Below are 17916 nucleotides of genomic sequence, written 5' to 3' on the forward strand. Positions count from 1 at the left end.
GTATGAAACCAAGTGTGTTTATAATAAAATAGTCTAGCAATGGTGTCTAACTATAAGTAACCATGCACTAAAATTATTCTTAAACACACTTTTACATAGACTCGATAAACACTTGGACTCACCGAGGACAATGCCAATGAATCCCACCCTAGCTTTTGAGTTATAGTTGGAAGAAAAACTTTGTTGATTATCCGTGTTTACAAACACACATAATTCAGGGAGGCTTAAAAACTTCGTGGGATGAAGACCTTTGACAAAAATCATAGGCTTACCTAGGTGCAATTACATGACTCAGTGATCATACTAGCATCGTTGACAATAAACTTTGCAGAAATTGTGTTTACAATGATATAGTTGGGAGCCAAGTGATGACATTGATATGAAAAAAAATGATCTGTTACTTTGTACTCTGCTTCTTGGACTGTTGACAAGGTGTGGTCCATAATTTGCTGTGCTTTTGGGATACTTCAAAACATGCTTTGCATCAACCCAATGAACTCTGGTCGATTCCATCATGAATTGACTCAGCTGGTTTACTGCAAAACAAATATCAAGTCATGTGTTGACCAAGTACATCAACGACTTGATGAGCTTCCTGTATACTATAGCATCTTACTTGTAGAGCAAAACAAGTAGAGCAAACTTTGTTGATTATCCGTGTTTACAAACACACATAATTTAGGGAGGCTAAAAAACTTCGTCGGATGAAAACCTTGACAAAAATCATAGGCTTACCTAGGTGCAATTACATGACTCAGTGGTCATACTAGCATCGTTTACAATAAACTTTGCAGAAATTGTGTTTACAATGATATAGTTGGGAGCTAAGTGATGACATTGATTTGAAAAAAAATGATCCGTTACTTTGTACTCTGCCTCTTGGACTGTTGACAAGGTGTGGTCCATAATTTGCTGTGCCTTTGGGATACCTCAAAACATGCTTTGTATCAACCCAGTGAACTTTGGTCGGTTCCATCATGAATTGACTCAGCTGGTTTACTGCAAAACAAATATCAAGTCATGTGTTGACCAAGTACATCAACGGCTCGATGAGCTTCCTGTATACTGTAGCATCTTACTTGTTTGTCTAACTATGAGTAACCATGCACTAAAATTATTCCTAAACACACTTTTACATAGACTCGATAAACACTTGGACTCACCGAGGACAATGCCAATGAATCCCACCCTAGCTTTTGAGTTATAGCTGGAAGAAAAACTTTGTTGATTATCCTTGTTTACAAACACACATAATTTAGGGAGGCTAAAAAACTTCGTGGGATGAAAACCTTTGACAAAAATCATAGGCTTACCTAGGTGCAATTACATGACTCTGTGATCATGCTAGCATCGTTTACAATAAACTTTGCAGAAATTGTGTTTACAATGATATAGTTGGGGGCTAAGTGATGAAATTGATTTGAAAAAATTGATCCGTTACTTCGTACTCTGCTTCTTGGACTGTTGACAAGGTGTGGTCCATAATTTGCTGTGCCTTTGGGATACCTCAAAACATGCTTTGCATCTACCCAATGAACTCTAGTCGGTTCCATCATGAATTGACTCAGGTGGTTTACTGCAAAACAAATATCAAGTCATGTGTTGACCAAGTACATCAACAACCCGATGAGTTTCCTGTATACTGTAGCATCTTACTTGTTTTTCTCTACTAGCATCTACATTCCTCCAATTTGTGACTAGTGGTGTGGCCAAGGCCCTGCAATCTTGCATACGAAATCTCTAGAGAATCTCTGTGGTGTATTTCCCTTGTCCAATGCCAATTTCACCATCACCTTGCTAAACCTCCAATCTAAGGAAATAGTGCATAAGCCCCATGTCCTTCATCTCAAATTCCCTTGCAAGTTCTTCCTTACAATCCTGAATTAGGTTGTTTGCTTCAGTGAATATAAGATCGTCAACAAAGAGCACTAGAATGAGTGAAAGCCCTCTAATCATGATGTAGTATAGGTTGGCATCCGCCTCACTCTTAGTGAAGTTTAATCCTTGAACGTAGCTGTCAATATGAGAGTACCATGCTCTCGGAGCCTGCTTGAGCCCATAAAGATTTCTCTTTACCCTGCACACATGTGTGTCTCTGCTGAACTGCTCAAACCCCTCTCGCTGCTCCATATATATCTCCTCCGTAACCGCTGTCAAGGAATGCTGTCTTCATGTCCATTTGGTGGATTGTTCACCCCATTTGTGCTATGAGTGCCAAAATCGTCCTTGGGGATGAATATTGTGCTACTGGGGCAAAGGTTTCATCATAGTCTGTGCCCTCAATCTGTGAGAATCCCTTGGCGACAAACTTAGCCTTGCACTTCTCCACACTCCCATCTGCTCCACGCTTCACCTTGTACACCTAGAGTGATCGTATTACTAATTTTCCCTTTGGTCGTGTCACAATATCCCAGACATTGTTCTTCATGATGGAGGAATATTCCTCCACCATGGCATCTTGCCAAACCTGCTGAGAGGCTGCCTCCTCATAACAAGAAGGCTCTGTGTCCACCAACTTTGTCATCATTGGCATATAACTTGTGTACCTCTGAGGCTACTTGCTCTCCCTGAACATAGAGCTAGGAGCCTCAACATGATCTTGGGCCTCCTGAATCAACCTGTTAGCCCACTTGGCTCTCTTCCTCCCTAAGCTAGGAGTCTGTAACTGAGTAACTGCTTGATCTCATCCTGGTCTCTCCTTGTTATCATCCTGTTGTGCAACCCTCTTGTCACCTGGCTGAGACTCAATTTGTGATCCTGGTTGAGGTTCCTCCTTGGGAGCGTGTAAATCCTCCTCAGGTACTCCACCCTGCTCTGGCTCTAAGGACTCCCTTAAAGCTTGGTCTTCCTCAAACCTCACATCTCACTTGATAAATGTATTCTTGAGTGATGGAATATACACCTTGTACGCCTGAGAAGTCTCACTGTCACCCACAAAAATGTCCTTCTCTGTGGTGAGCTCCAGCTTTCGTCAACTATCTTTGGACACATGGCAGTAAACTTTTGTGCAAAAGATATGGAAGTGTGAAACATTAAGCTTCTTGCCTGTGAAAGACTCCTCTGGTGTAACTCGTCCAAGCACCCTGTGTGGACTCCTATTTTATAGAAATATTGCAGTGTTGCATGCATTTGCCCACAAGAAAATAGACAATCCATGATCATGCAACATGGGCTTAGCTGCTCCAACTACACTGTGATTCTTTTGTCAACCACTCCATTCTACTAAGGGTTATGGGGTGCTGTCAACTCTCTCCTAATGCCCTCTTTGGCACGCACAAGTCCTTGAAGGCATTAGAGATATATTCCCCGCCATTATCACTTGCTACCTTGATCTTCTTCTCGGTCTGGTTTTCTACCAAGGCCTTAAACTCCATGAATTTGGTTAAGGCCTCGTCATTCTTCTTCATAAAAAATATCCAAGTTTTCTGAGAATAATCATCAATGAAAGTATTATAATACCTGTGTCTCATAAGTGATGGAGAGGAGAAGGGCCCGCATACATCTGAATGCACTAGCTCCAAAATCCCTTTGGTTTTGCTGTCACAACCCTCAAAAGATGACTTGGCATACTTGCCAAGTGTGCACCCTTTGCACACTCCATTCTTGTTAAGACTGTACTGTGGTAGCCCTATGCCTATCTGCTGTAGGATCTTCAACACTTCATGATGCAAGTGGCCCATGCACCTGTACTCAAGTTCTCCAACATCTTTGCTTTGCCCACCTATTGCCTTGTTGCTCAAGGCTACGCATGTCTCAACCTGCAACTTGTAGAGATTCTTCATTCTCACACCTATCTTCTTCTTACATCCAGAAGCTAAGTACTGGAGGTAAGCCTTAGCTCTACTGAAGATGACATCATAACACTTGTCCTCTATGGTTGCCACTGAAACAAGGTTCTTTTTTAGGCCTGTAACATAGAGAACATCTTTGAGATGGAGAGAGCTCCCAGACTCCCTCTCAACGCTAACAGTACGAGCTCCCCTAGTTGCGTACTTCCATTATCTCCTAGCTCAGTATGAACCTGCATGTCCTTTTCCTCCAACTGGCTGAAATACTCCCTATTCCCAGTCATATGGAAGGATGCTCCAGAATCAATATACCACGTGCTACTGCCTACTAAGCTTGCCATGCAAGCTATCAATGAGAAGTCTTTCTCAAACTGAGAAGCAAATCCATCTACCTCAGCTGATGCAGCCACATGATCCTTACTGGACCCCTTCTTCCTGTTAGGACACTTTGTAGCATAGTGCCCGAACTCGTGGCAATGGAAGCACTTGATCTTGCTTAGATCCTTCTTCTTCTTCTCGCCCTTCTAATTGGTTTCGAGCTTTCCTTTGTGAAATTTCTTTAATTGCGACAACTAGAAATTAATCTTCTAACTTATGCAGTATATTTGTCTTCATAAATTATTACGACAAATAACGATTAATTCTCCACTGCAATTTTCACAAATAAATTCAAGCGTTGAGAAAATAATGCACACACAAAAATTTGGACTCCAAGATATTTGGATAATAGTCCTTGGAAAAAACCCCCAATGTGGGGAAAACTAGTTCAGTAGATGAGGGTTTATATTATTAATTATTTAGTAATTTGAGAAGTACAACTGCCTCACCGGTACTCGCAAAGCTCCGACATACAATTTTCTCCACTAGTAAAATAATCCGGAAACACAAGTTTCCCTATTTCCTTGCAAAAATAACTTGGCCTCTTTCCAGCCTACTCACATCTGCTGCTGTTGCTCACATTGGTGACTGGAAATGTGCATCATTGGCTCTGAAAAATTCGATCAACCTTCGGAAATTCGTTATGGTAATCACATTACCTCCAATTACTCACTGAAGCCACTCACACCTTTGTTGAAGAATCTAGGGCAAGTGGGATTAATGTGATTCTTCTAGACTTGATAACAATTTGTGAAGTGCTTTTGCAATTTATCTTAGCTTGATCTTCTTCTTATTATTAGTGTGTGTGTTTGCTTCATCAAACTGCTATCAAAACAAAGAGACAAGAACACAAGATGTTTGGCTTTCTACCAGGGCCAAAACCTCTCCCTCTTGGAGAGGAAAACCCGCACATAATTCTTCTTATAGAGATTCCAATTGACGAACACCAAGACCTGGACCCTTGACCTGTTAAGCCATTCCAAGACCAAGACACCAATCCTCTTCTTCGTCACTGCTGAGATCATCATCATTACTACTGCTTCGTCAAGGTCATCTTCACTAAGATATTTATTATAATAGCGAAATCATTACTGCACCTCCATTGTCACATCTTCACTGAGGTCTTCACTGCTTTTCACTGAGATTATTTCTACACCTTTAATGACATCATCACTATAACAAAGAGATCTCGATATTGAGATATGTATATATCTTTGACAGCTGCACAAAGATCTTTTCATGATCAATACCTTGTAACTGAGACTGAGATCATGACTTCATCTAAATCGTGCCAAAGTGTGTTACTGTGAGATCTGTTTATCATTCATATGCTGAGACAGAGTATGCCAAGAGTGTGATACTATGGAATCACATCTGTGTTGAGACAAAGATTATCATCGCAAATATAGTGAGCGTAATCCTTCCTTGCACCGAGATCTAAATATGCTTCACTGAGAGACTGTGGATGCCTAACCGAGAGACTGTGGTTCTGTGTAGACTTCACTGAGAGACAGTGTATACTTCTTCACCAAGAGACTGTGGTTCTGTGTATACTTCACCTTCGCTTTTCCTCTTCCGAGATCATCCGAAGTACTGTGCTTGACATGTCACTCCATGCATTATACATATGGGTCATTGTTGACATCCATTAGGCCGACATGTGAGCCATAAGTCAGGCCGACTTATCAAGGAGATCACTATGTTTTCATTTAGCCGACTTGCAGTGCTTGTTAATTCATTTTGCTTGCTGCCTTCTTCAAGGAGATGGTGCTTGTCTTGGACACTAGGTTGACTCTTTTACATTACATATAAGCTCAAGAAGAGCATGACATTGACTCTTTGAATTTTCTAAGAAATGAGCAAGACACTCATTCTTATTATTCACAAAAATAAATATTTCTTTTTCTTGACAAATACAAAGATTAAAATTACATTTGTAAATTCCGAACCTAGCTACACTTTCTTCAACAACCTCCAATGGTAACTGATCCCAACACTGGAACTCGATCTGTAGCCTCCACAGCTCGCACTGGATAAACTGGCAATGCACGCTAGTTAATTCGCACCTCCTGGTACAACCTCTTTGCCGATAAATTTGGCATCTCTTCCTGTCACTGGAACATTGGAAAATCTATAGAAATCTTCTCTAGGAATCTCCGCCCAAATTCTCTACTGAAACCCTTGTTGCTGGTGTCTCCCTCTGCTTTAACTGCGCCCTTGCTAATCACTGCAACTGGGGAAGTAATATTGCTCAAGTGTGTCTCTCCAAACCCCATTGACTTGCTCTTACAATCTCTCGTCGTGTAATCAACGACCATTATCTAATCACAATCAATGGATAAGACCGTCTTGACCCTATCAAGTGACTTTTCCGAAAGTTTCTAGAGAAAAATCGATTTTCATCAATTAAATTTAATTAACCAGGGTTCCTAAGTTAGACTTAGGAAAATATTTAATAAATTACTAATTAATCTAATTGAGGTATTTCTCATGAAACATTTTTTGGGTATTAGAGAAAATGTGTTCCTTAGCCTCATAGACACCATAGGGACTAGAACACCTATTTACTGCTACCAAAAACTAACAACCTTTTCCCTTCTTGCCTCTGGCTTTGCTGCCTTTGCCTGCCGGTGAAAAGTTCTCGTCCTCTGTCTTCACCGATCTACCATCTCTTGTCCCTCTCTAGATTTCTTCTTGAACATAGTCACTTCAAAACCTTTCCCAACTAGAAAATTTTCTCTCCCACTTCTACATCCTGGAAGCCATACCAAGAATTATGGAGTCCCAGAAGCGCAAGACTCAGATGATCTTTTTTTGCTTTTGTCTCACCCACACCACCTAGATCATCCTGAACCTGAGTGAACTTTGAAAGCTATGTGACGATGAACTCTTCTTTGCTCATTCTCATACCTCTTAGCTTCTCCTTGAGAGTTAGCTTCCTGACATCACTAGAACCCTGATATAGATCTAAGATGGCTTTAAACATCTCAAAAGCTATCTTCTTCCCATGTAGATGAGGAATGATATAGTCCTTGACCCCTTCTAGAATGATCCTCCCCGCCTCGGTATCATTTTTGTTATGCTAGGCCAACTATTGGGGATCTTTAGGAGGCACTTGAGCTCACTTTATGAACTTAAGCACCCCATGATCTTCCAATACTACCGATATGCACTCATTCCATGAGAATAAATTTAAGGCTCCCTCTAAAAAGTGATTTGCCCTCAGTCATTGAACCAACATCTTGCTTATCCCAAACACTGCTTCTTCAAAACTCTGATTTGCGCTCTTCACTGATGATCAACACCTGTGTTGGTCTTTACACTGACCTCTGCTCAAATACCATGTTAATTTTCCATGAAATTCTGCAACTACTTAGTGAATAACTGAAAAGTAATGCAAGTGCAAACTTTCTTTCACAAAGATACATAATTTCTTAACTGATAAGTAGTGGAATACAAAAACATAAATAAAAACACTATCACACAAATTTGAACACTTGATTTCTTGGAAAACCCAACTGGGAAAACCCTCTTATTTGCTGTAGTATTTTATTGATAGAGAAATTGAATCTCTTACAAGGAAATCTATCACACTGAGAACAACATTGTTCTCTCGTTGAACTAGCTTGGACTCACCCTGGAAAACGCTTGATTCTCACTCTTAAACTTTTGTGCACTAGCAACCCTATTTCCTAACACACTAGGGCCTACATTTGTGTGCACAAAAACTCATATTTTGTAGCGCAACAGGCTCCTATTTCTGTGTGCACCAGGTCTCCTGTCATGTAGAGCAAGTTTTCTCACCAAACCAGTGCGTGCTTTCTCCTCAAGTCTACGTACACCACAAGCAAAGAGATCACACACCAACTCGTGCACTCAACAATAATGAATTAAACTTTGTGCCTTTCGTACTTCCTTTATAGATTCTGTCCATTGTATAATAGGCAAGTTACAAATTTGGAAGTTGAGTTGTGACTGACTAGTTAACTAAGTCGAACCGATTCTCTTCTCCAATCATCACTTGAAGTTATAACTCGTCCTCCTTCAATCAAGGATTGAAGTTCCCAACTTGTCATTTTCTAAATTTGAATTGTCGTTTGTCCTATAGTTAATTGAAGAAGGATCCATTTGACTCATCCTCCAACACAACACATGAACTTGTGAATATTATTCTTGCAAATTGGAAACACACTCACAATCTCCATGAACTCGCTTTGTGGTCAAAGGAAACACAACTTGTGGCCTTTCTGGTTAAGGCACAAGCCAAAGAAGGCCTTCCACTTGCTACAATTTTCAACAAAATGCACTAAAAAACCATCTCTGAAGAGGAGAGTGAAAGCCATGGTAAATAGTCTTGAAAAATTGGTGAGCATAAAGAGATGATTCATGCTTTTGTAATGGTTTGTGGTCCAATGTGGTGTGTCGAATTTGTGGTTTTTTCAGTAATTTATTTTATGATACCTCTCTAAAGTGAAAGAGTAATGACATAAGCTACGAAAGTTCAATGGTGAAAGGATTGCATTTAATGGGGTTAGTGTGGAAATGATATAAAATCACATTGTAATATTATTTTTTAAGTCATACAATGTTGCGATAATCGTGATTGAGATTAAATCGACAACTGTCTGAAGTTGGAAAAATCGTAAAAATTGTGAAAAAATCGTTAAAAATCGGCAAATACAAAAATTATCATTTTTTTTCAATTTTTTTAATATCCAAAGCTAAGTTGCACGAAACGGGGAAACGGGTACGAGTTTCCGAAACGGGAAGCGATACGAAACGCGACCTCCCCAAATTTTGGAAACGGGGAAACACGAATATATATATATATATATATATATAGAAAATATTTAAATATATATATATATGTGTGTGTGTGTGTGTGCAATCATAAAGCATAAATGATACATTATAATTTATTACACTTAAACATTAAGATTTAATTTACATCACATTTGCTCATGAATGATCACATAATGAAAGTAAAAATATCGGAATATCCAAAAGCAACCTTTATTAGATATCCAAATCTCAAAATCAGCCTTTATTTATATTAATATATGAGGCTGCAAGTACAATAAAGACTATAAGGCTGCAAGAGAGAGATCCAAATCAGGATTTTCTGCATCCACATCCCATTCTTTAGAAGGACCACTGTTGTATTGGGAGTCTCCTCCTACATAGTCGAACGACCTTAGTGCTCTTGATTAAGTACACGTTTCATACCCTAGTACCCTACATGATCTTGATTATTGGGAGTTTCCCCTGCATAGAGGGCTTGGTTTTCTTGATTAAATACAAGTTCCATACCCTAGTACATGATAAAATCCAATGGAAACGTTGCAATCCCCCCAATCCTGAAATCCTGAAAAACAAATAAGTCTGCTGGATTTTGAGTGAGATCTAAAATTCTACTTTCTTCATATGAAATTCAATGAGGGCGAAACCACTCTCAAACATCCTGAGTCATTTCATGGTAATGTTAAAAATTTAAGTAAAATGATGAAAATGAAAAGTAAAGGAGAATATCACTTTTACTTTAAGAATTTAACATTACCATGAACTGCATATCAACACTAGGGCAAAAATTCACTTTTATAACTTTAGACACCCATCTAGAAAATTAAAAAACAAATTTGAAAAAAAAAAAAAAAAAAAAACACAATTCAATTGGGAAACGCGGGCTGTACGGCCGGGAAACGCGTTTCCGGCCGTACTGCCACGTTTCCGTTTCGGGAAACGTGGCAGTATGGCCGGAAGTACCAAACGCGTTTCCGCGTTTCGTCCCAGTTTCCAGCCGGAAAGGCCCCCCCCACGTTTCCTGCAACATAGATCCAAAGCATCCACAACATAAAATAAATGCATTGACGCATAAGTATGAAAAGAGAACTAATATATAAAATGTGTAATATGTCTAGTGCTACATCACACATAACAATGAATCATGTCCTGAATACAGAGTTCTGATTCTTGTTCCAACCACAAAATATCAGCAAAAAATATAATAATGTATTTCATATGGTGAATCATAATATCATATACAATGAAATGAACCAAGTCGCTAGTAATACTGATTTCCTTTGCCCCTCTTGCGAGAAAATATAACTTTCCCTCTAGATGAAGAAGGCCCTAGGGTTGGCAATGGACTTTGCTGTGCTCTAGGCGCTGAGTAATTAGGAGCTATAGGAGGTAGACCACATCCTTTACTGGTGACCATGGTAGGTGGTGTCACCTCCTCCTCCTCCTCTTCTGCAGTTGCTACCCCCTCCACTACCTCCTCTAACCAATTAAGCATTGATTCCATGATAGGCCTCTCGGCTTGAACCATGCGGAAGTGGTGTCAATCCCATCCAATGAGATGGTCTCCACATCAAGTGTTCTCTCTAGTTGCCTCACCCACTATCAAAGATTGTAGTAGAGGTAGACCATGTCGTTAAGTGGGACTCCTACCTATACAAGGGTCAAATTATAAATAATAAATTAATAATTATAAAAAATAAAAAATAAAAAATTATATTGTTTATTATTTAATGAATTAAAAAAAGTAACTACAAATATTTTGACCTGCTACACTTCTTGGTGTGTATTTCTTCAAATACACTCCAGTTACGCTCACATCTGGAGGAGCTGCATGTTTGTTTGAGCACTCGAATGGCAAGCCTTTGGAGATTGGGTACTTTGCGACCATAGCTTCTCCACCATGCATCTACAACAAATAAGATAAACATAAGAAAAAAATTGAAATTTGAAATTTCAAAGTATGAAGAGAATGAAATTTGAAAATTGAAATAAACTAAAGCTTACTTGTCATTTTGGTTTTGCTATCATGGATAGCCATGTAAAAGTTAAATGTGCCACCTGCCATCTTGTAGAGTTGGCTGGTCCAACTGAAAACTTTCCCGAATGCCAGATGATCTAAAAGTCAAGAGTTTCTTGCAAAACTCAATTCAGCCATCAACATAGAGCGAAAAAACAATAATAAAACTCAGACAAATAGAAATACCTCCTATTACGTTCAGAATTTAGATTATTATTCAAACTCCAATGATTGAGCAAGATACCTGTACTCAAATCACTCTTTAAAAGTTGTCATCAATGGCTAAAAAGAAATTTATGCATGAAAATGATACATCTTACAATATTTCCATGAAGAGTAACATTGACGAAAATTAACCCCAAAGTCTTTCATTATTATTTGAATAAAAATTACAAGAGAGCTTTTCACTTGGCACACGACTCAGAGGTCGGATGAACTTATTGATAAATGACCTCCTATTAAAGATAAATCCTCTAACGGCTAGTTCGAGTGATCCTCGTCAAAGAAATTTCGACTGTTGATGATGATCAAAATTTCTTTTAATCTCATCCGTCGAAATTTCAAATTCTTGAGGAAATTCGAATTTTTCAATTAAATGCATTTTAATTATTTCAAAAATTAATTTTTTGAATTAATTTCCTCAAAATTTTGACACTGACTTAATCTCAGGGACCAAAGGCTTAAAATTTAGCAAAATAATTAATTTATTTTAGTTCATGGACTTCTTAAAATTTAATTTTTAAGGACCGATGGATTTTGCTTTCGGAAAATTTAAATTTACGTAGGACCTAGAATTAATTAAATTTCCGTCTTACGATTTTAATTAATTTTGGCCAAAAAATTTAATTAATTAACCTATGAGTGGATAAACTATTTTTCCAACCCTCAAGACACTTTACATCATGATTTTCATAATCTTTTATATCACAAGGGGGAAAAACCCATTTGAAACTCAAAGGTAGGATGAACTTATTGACAAATGACCTCTTATTAAAGATAAATCCTCTAATGGCTAGTTCGAGTGATCCTCGCCATAGAAATCTCGACTGCTGATGAGGATTAAAATTTCTTTTAATCCCATCCGTCGAAATTTCAAATTTTTGAGGAAATTCGAATTTTTAAATTAAATGCATTTTAATTATTTCAAAAATTAATTTCCTCAAAATTTTGACACTGACTTAATCCTAGGGACCAAATGCTTAAAATTTAGCAAAATAATTAATTTACCTTAGTCCATGGACCTCTTAAAATTTAATTTTAAAGGACCGACGAATTTTGCCTTCGGAAAATTTAAATTTATCTAGAACTTAGAATTAATTAAATTTCTGGCTTACGATTTTAATTAATTTTGGCCAAAAAATTTAATTAATTAACCTATGAGGGGATAAATTATTTTTCCAACCCTCAAGACACTTTACATCATGATTTTCATAATCTTTTATATCACAAGGGGGAAAAACCCATTTGAAATAGACCTTCATAGACTACCCATTTCTGTGGCACAAATATAATTCAATAGATCAAACAATTTGTAATAAAATAACTTAACCAAATAGTTAGGATTATTCCCAAATCACTTTTATATAGACTCGATCTAGAACACTAGGACTTGCCTAAGATCTCAGTGACAAAATCCATTCCGGCTTTGGATAAGGTTGAAGGAAAGCTTTGCCGACCATTCGAGAATGGATTGGTGAGACAAAAAACCTCTCGGAATGTAAATCATCACCAAAAAAGTAGGTTTACCTAGGCAATTACATACACGACACGGATTTGCTGAGATTATTTACATTATACACATGTAGAATGGGTTTATATTTAACATGATCCTCCGGCTGATGATGATAGTTGGACGACACGAACACATTGATAAGGCGCTATCACTTTTGCCAGAAAAGGGGGTGCACTGCTATGTTTCATTGACACGTAGTGGTCAACACCATCTAGGATAGATTTCCCAGTTCTGTTTTAGAGGGAGATCAGGTGAGATCATACTCACTATTGCAGTGGTTGCAACAATAGTGCAGTGATAGCAGCTGAGTAGTGGAAACAATAGTGTGAGGCAGATAAGAGTATGCATAGTAGCGTGATGGATAGCGTTGGCCAAATTGCCTTGTTCACAGTGATTTCCAGTGACAGGGAGTCAGATCAGTGTGAGATGTGAAGAAATGAGGTGTAACAGATGTCAGACATCAATAGCGTGGTCAGTCCATCTACAAGATGTAGAGGAGTATGATGGAGAGAACACCTTCCTCGCTAAGAGGGAGTGTTAGTTTATGGTAGTATCAGATAGGTTTTTAGTCTTAGATGATGCTAAGAGGCTAAGGAACACTAGATCTCCATAATCCATAAAAGGTTTCGCGAAATAAGCTTGGGAAACACCTTAATTAAATTAATTTGCCATAATTAAATTATTTCCTAAGTCTGACTTAGGAAAATTGGTAAACTAAAGATAATTATTAAGGAATTTAGACTTCTGTGATCCATAACATTGTTTAGATAATCTTTGGCAAAATCACATAACCAATCTTTTGTCGACGCGTTTCGAACCAACCAGTGTGGTTCATCGTTTCGAACCACACTGGTTGGTTCGAAACGCGTCGACAAAAGATTGGTTATGTGATTTTGCCAAAGATTATCTAAACAATAAAGATAATTAATTAAGGATGTTCGAGATTGTTCTAGAGACTTTTATTGATGAAGTCTATGTGATCCTAGCCGTTGATGAAGATTTAATCATAGCTGTTGAAGACCCAATGAGAGATTATAAGAGCATCTTGAAGGGATGGAGAGAGATACATTGAGCATTGGTTGCATTAAGGTAGAACAAGCTACCCAATTCGCAGATCCAGTGAGAGGTGTAGTTCAAGTCAGAGGGAGAGCATTGGATAGAGGGAACAACAAATAATTTGGAAAGAGGTTTTGGAGAGTTTATCAGTGATATTCCAATGCTAGAGAGGCAGAAAAAGGGATGCTGAATACATTTTCAGGAGGCCGTACAAGCAGCGTGAATTGCCAAAAACCCAGTGCGAGTTGTTGGAAGAGCCACAGATCAGTAGCTAGAGGCCGGATCCAGTTCTAGAAAGTAGAGCGAGTGATTTTCAGTGACAAAGGGAGGCAGGACGACTCAATTAGAACCAGTTTCCAGGCAATGTGGGTTATCCAGAGCCAGCAGTGTGAGTTCTAGACTGTAGTGCGAGTAGCTAGTGTGGGGTTCGAGCAGGCCAGAGGAGGCCGAGTTGATTAGTAGAGATCTTTGTTCCCCATATTATTTGCTAGTATATTTGCCGGAGGATTGCCAGTTGGGCATCCAGATTGTAATATTTTTCAAATCGCTGCATAATAAAATAAACCCTCATTTGCTGCACCAGTTTTCCCTTCAGGGTTTTTCTGTAGACGTTTAGTGCATAATAACTGTGTCATTTTATGTGTGCGCATCTATTTTTCAGTTCTTGATTTTATATTCCACAGCGTATTTTTATTGTGAAGAATGCACCAGTGATTTATTCATTATTTGTCGTAAACAAATAGACAGCGGATCAGTTAGAAGAATAAACTCTAGTCGATGCATTTAAGGAAATTTAACATTCTACACATTACTTCGCTTTTTTCAAAGTCTTGTCTTCTTCTGTTTCATTCTGCATATTACTTCTGTTTTTGTCGCAAGTCTTGTTTTCCTTTATTAGTCATGTTCTTGAAGTCTTGTTTTCCTTCTGTTCTGTTGCACATATTACTTTTGTTTTTTTCCAAGTCTCGTTTTCGTTTACTAGTATTTGGATGTAGTTTTTTTCCTTCCAAGTTAAGCTTCATTATGATAGTTAGATCTGAAAGTGATTCTAAATATAGCACCAACATTATGCTTGCTGTATATTTTTTTTGATTGGATTCTATCCCTGTAGTTGGTGGCAGGAATGTGTTGAACACTACCAGTCACCTTATATAAAACATTTATTGGACAAACACTTTGTGAAATGCCATATTTTTCAAAAGAATTTTCTTATTACATGGACAAGTCAACAATTTTGAATGACACCCCAGCCCCTCATTTTGTGCCATTTTTCTCTGTTATTCTTAGCACACTATGCCATTCCAAATGATGAGGCATATTGGTATATCTGGCTTGCAAGCTGTTGGATATACTCTTGGGTTATAGTGGCAGCCAGTGGGTTTGATCACTCCAAGGTTAGATCACTCCAAGGTTAGATCACTCCATTGAGTTATCAGTTCCCATGGTTATTAAAAAATATGATTGTTTTTATATTGTTTTGTTATCTGACTATATCTTATTATTTGCTTTATATTTTAGTCAGCAAAATGTTACTCCTAAGAATCTAGGAATTTGATACGTGGAAACTTGGTTTCTCTTGAGTTGGCTGCCGAAGCTCTTGAAACCTCACGTGCTCATTCTTCTTCAGCTTTGATTACATGTTTGGGCTTTTGTCCCGTTAACATTATCTTTAGCTTTCTTATTGGAATTGGGGGTTATTTTAATTAGTACTGCTTATTTCGGTTTCCTGATGGGTAATATAAAGTTGCTTGTGTTTAGATGTTGCTAGCTTATGTTAATTACCATTGAAAAATGTACTAATTATCTAAATATAATTTTTATGAATAGGTAGCAGCAGATGTTGACATTGATGAAGTTGCTCGCCGCACAGAGGGATACAGTGGAGATGATTTAACAAATGTTTGTCGGGATGCATCCATGAATGGCATGAGGCGAAAGATTGCAGGGAAGACTCGTGATGAGATAAAGAATATGTCAAAGGATGAGATTGCGAAAGATCCCATTGCCATGTGTGATTTTGAAGAAGCCCTTAGCAAAGTTCAACGCAGTGTTTCTGCTGCTGATATAGAGCGCCATGAAAAATGGTTTGCAGAGTTTGGTTCTGCATAGGGTTGAATGCAGTGAAGCTTTTCTTCGCTCATCTGTAATCGTGTTGGCAGTATTCTGGTCATGTAATGTACTATTTATTTGCTTTAGGAATGTTAATTCTTATCCTCTCTTTCCAAGGTTAGCCGTTGCCAGATGCAACAAAATATTCACGCATCCTTTTGCACAAGGGAAACAAGAAATCAAAAACTCAGCAGAGAAATAGACATACCAGCAATAGATGCGGGGAATTGGACCTGCAAGCTCCCTATATATTTGGTGGTTTCCTTTTGGATAGAAAATGTGGCACAATGCTCAAGCCTGAAAATATCTACTGCTGTTTGAGGGCTGTGAAGTGCCATTGGTATTGGAGTGTCTAGTCCCTCAAAAAATCATATGGGGCATGTGTAATTGCACTTGATAGCAGGAATACAATGATAGGAAGGTGCCCTGTCAAATGATATGACTTGCTTTAGCAACGTGCTTTCTTATATCTTTCATTTCTTCCCAAATTTAAAGTCGGCTTTGCTTTTCAAGGTTGTACATATTCTGTATGCATTGTGCATTTATTTGGGAGCCATATGCAACTCCCTTTGGCGTCTACCTTGTCTTTCCTTGCAAGTGAAACATATTTTAAATATAGTGTTTGTTCTGGCGTGTAGTAGAACTTAAACAATATTTGCACCTTAAACACTCGCTTGATTATACCAGCGTAGATCCATTTTGTCTCTGGATCTATTGAGCAACAAGAGCAATAAAGAAAAACCAATGAAATTACTTTGTTCTTGAAAGATGTTCGCATTATTTGTTTTAATTTTTAATTTCATTTTGAATTTTTGATATATTATGGATTTTGAGTTTTTTCCGTTTTAGTTTTTTTTTCACATGGACATCGCATATCTCATCCATACTGGGCTGCAAAATGCATCTCGCTTCTGTCAGTACAAGAAGTCCATTGCTATTAAGAGCTATTAGTCATACTGACATATTTATTACTAATGGTCTCATTATCTGATGTAAGACCAGTGTCCCTGGGCAGACTGCAGAATTGCAAATTGCGGCCTTTTTATCATTCTCAGGTTTTTTTAGATACTAAGGTATAATTTGTTATTGCACCTGTTAGGAAGGTTCGATTTAGGAACGTGCTCTCCGTTATCTTTCATTTTTTTCCTAATTTAAAAGTTAACTTGCTCTTAAGGTTTGTATCTTCTGTATGCATTGTGCATTTATTTGGGACCATATACAACTTTTACAAATGAAAGATACGTTAAAGGTTGTCTTTGTTTTGGCATGTGGTATAACATAAAACAATTGTTTGTAGCCTTAGACTGTCTTTGATTATAGAAGTACATTGTTGGCTTGGGTAGGGTACATAATTGGAACATTTGAATTATTCTCAGGGTTCTTTAGAATCGGAAAACACATTAATTATTTCTCTTGTTTTTCGTCTCGTAGATGTCTTCTAAAACGTTGAGAAAATCAGCAAAATCCTTGGAAGCTATGACAGGACGACTTACGCTCAAGGTAAAATAACAATCTGGCTAGACATTACAGGATGATTAACGATAAGCTATCGTTATTTTATAATTTCAATGTCAATATCAGCTATTAATAAAAAATCAACACAAATACATCATCTGAATAAAAGTGCCTATAAACATTGGGGAACTATGTTTTGAGCTAACAGCAAAATATGGTTAATTGTAATAATACCAATTGTGAATCTTTTTATGGTAGTCCTATTTTGTTTCAATGATTGTATAGCTGTTATTACTTTTATTGTTTACTTCATTAGATCAATATTAACCGCTACATATGCAATACTAATTACCTCAATATAAGATATTATCCACAGGCATGTGACCAGTTTGCTTAAGCATAGTAACGTATTAAATTTTGACATAGTTTTGCACCAAAGTATAAATGACAGGAGGTGTCATAGCAAACACGTTCTATATATTTAATGTTTGTAGAAGCGCTGTCCCAAGATTCGACATGTGCAAGTGTAATTAGGGAATGAGGTACACCAGCAGCGATATTGATATGTGATGTTTTAAAAA

The 17916-nt window shown here is 37.8% G+C and overlaps 1 protein-coding gene across 1 annotated transcript in view; it reads left to right on the forward strand.

The window, feature by feature from the left end:
* The window catches only part of ERH3 (P-loop containing nucleoside triphosphate hydrolases superfamily protein), a 66198-nt gene extending 49806 nt beyond the window's left edge, over positions 1-16392 (forward strand). The window contains exon 5 of the mRNA XM_089451785.1: positions 15599-16392. Coding sequence (XP_089307911.1) covers positions 15599-15880 — 282 coding nt within the window. The 3' untranslated portion in view covers positions 15881-16392. The remainder of the gene's footprint in view (positions 1-15598) is intronic.
* Positions 16393-17916: the final 1524 nt, after the last annotated feature.

The sequence above is a fragment of the Pinus tabuliformis genome, chromosome X (assembly GCF_031772625.1).
Source record: "Pinus tabuliformis cultivar Carrire ecotype Pingquan chromosome X, CPIR1, whole genome shotgun sequence".
Taxonomy (NCBI): Eukaryota; Viridiplantae; Streptophyta; class Pinopsida; order Pinales; family Pinaceae; genus Pinus; species Pinus tabuliformis.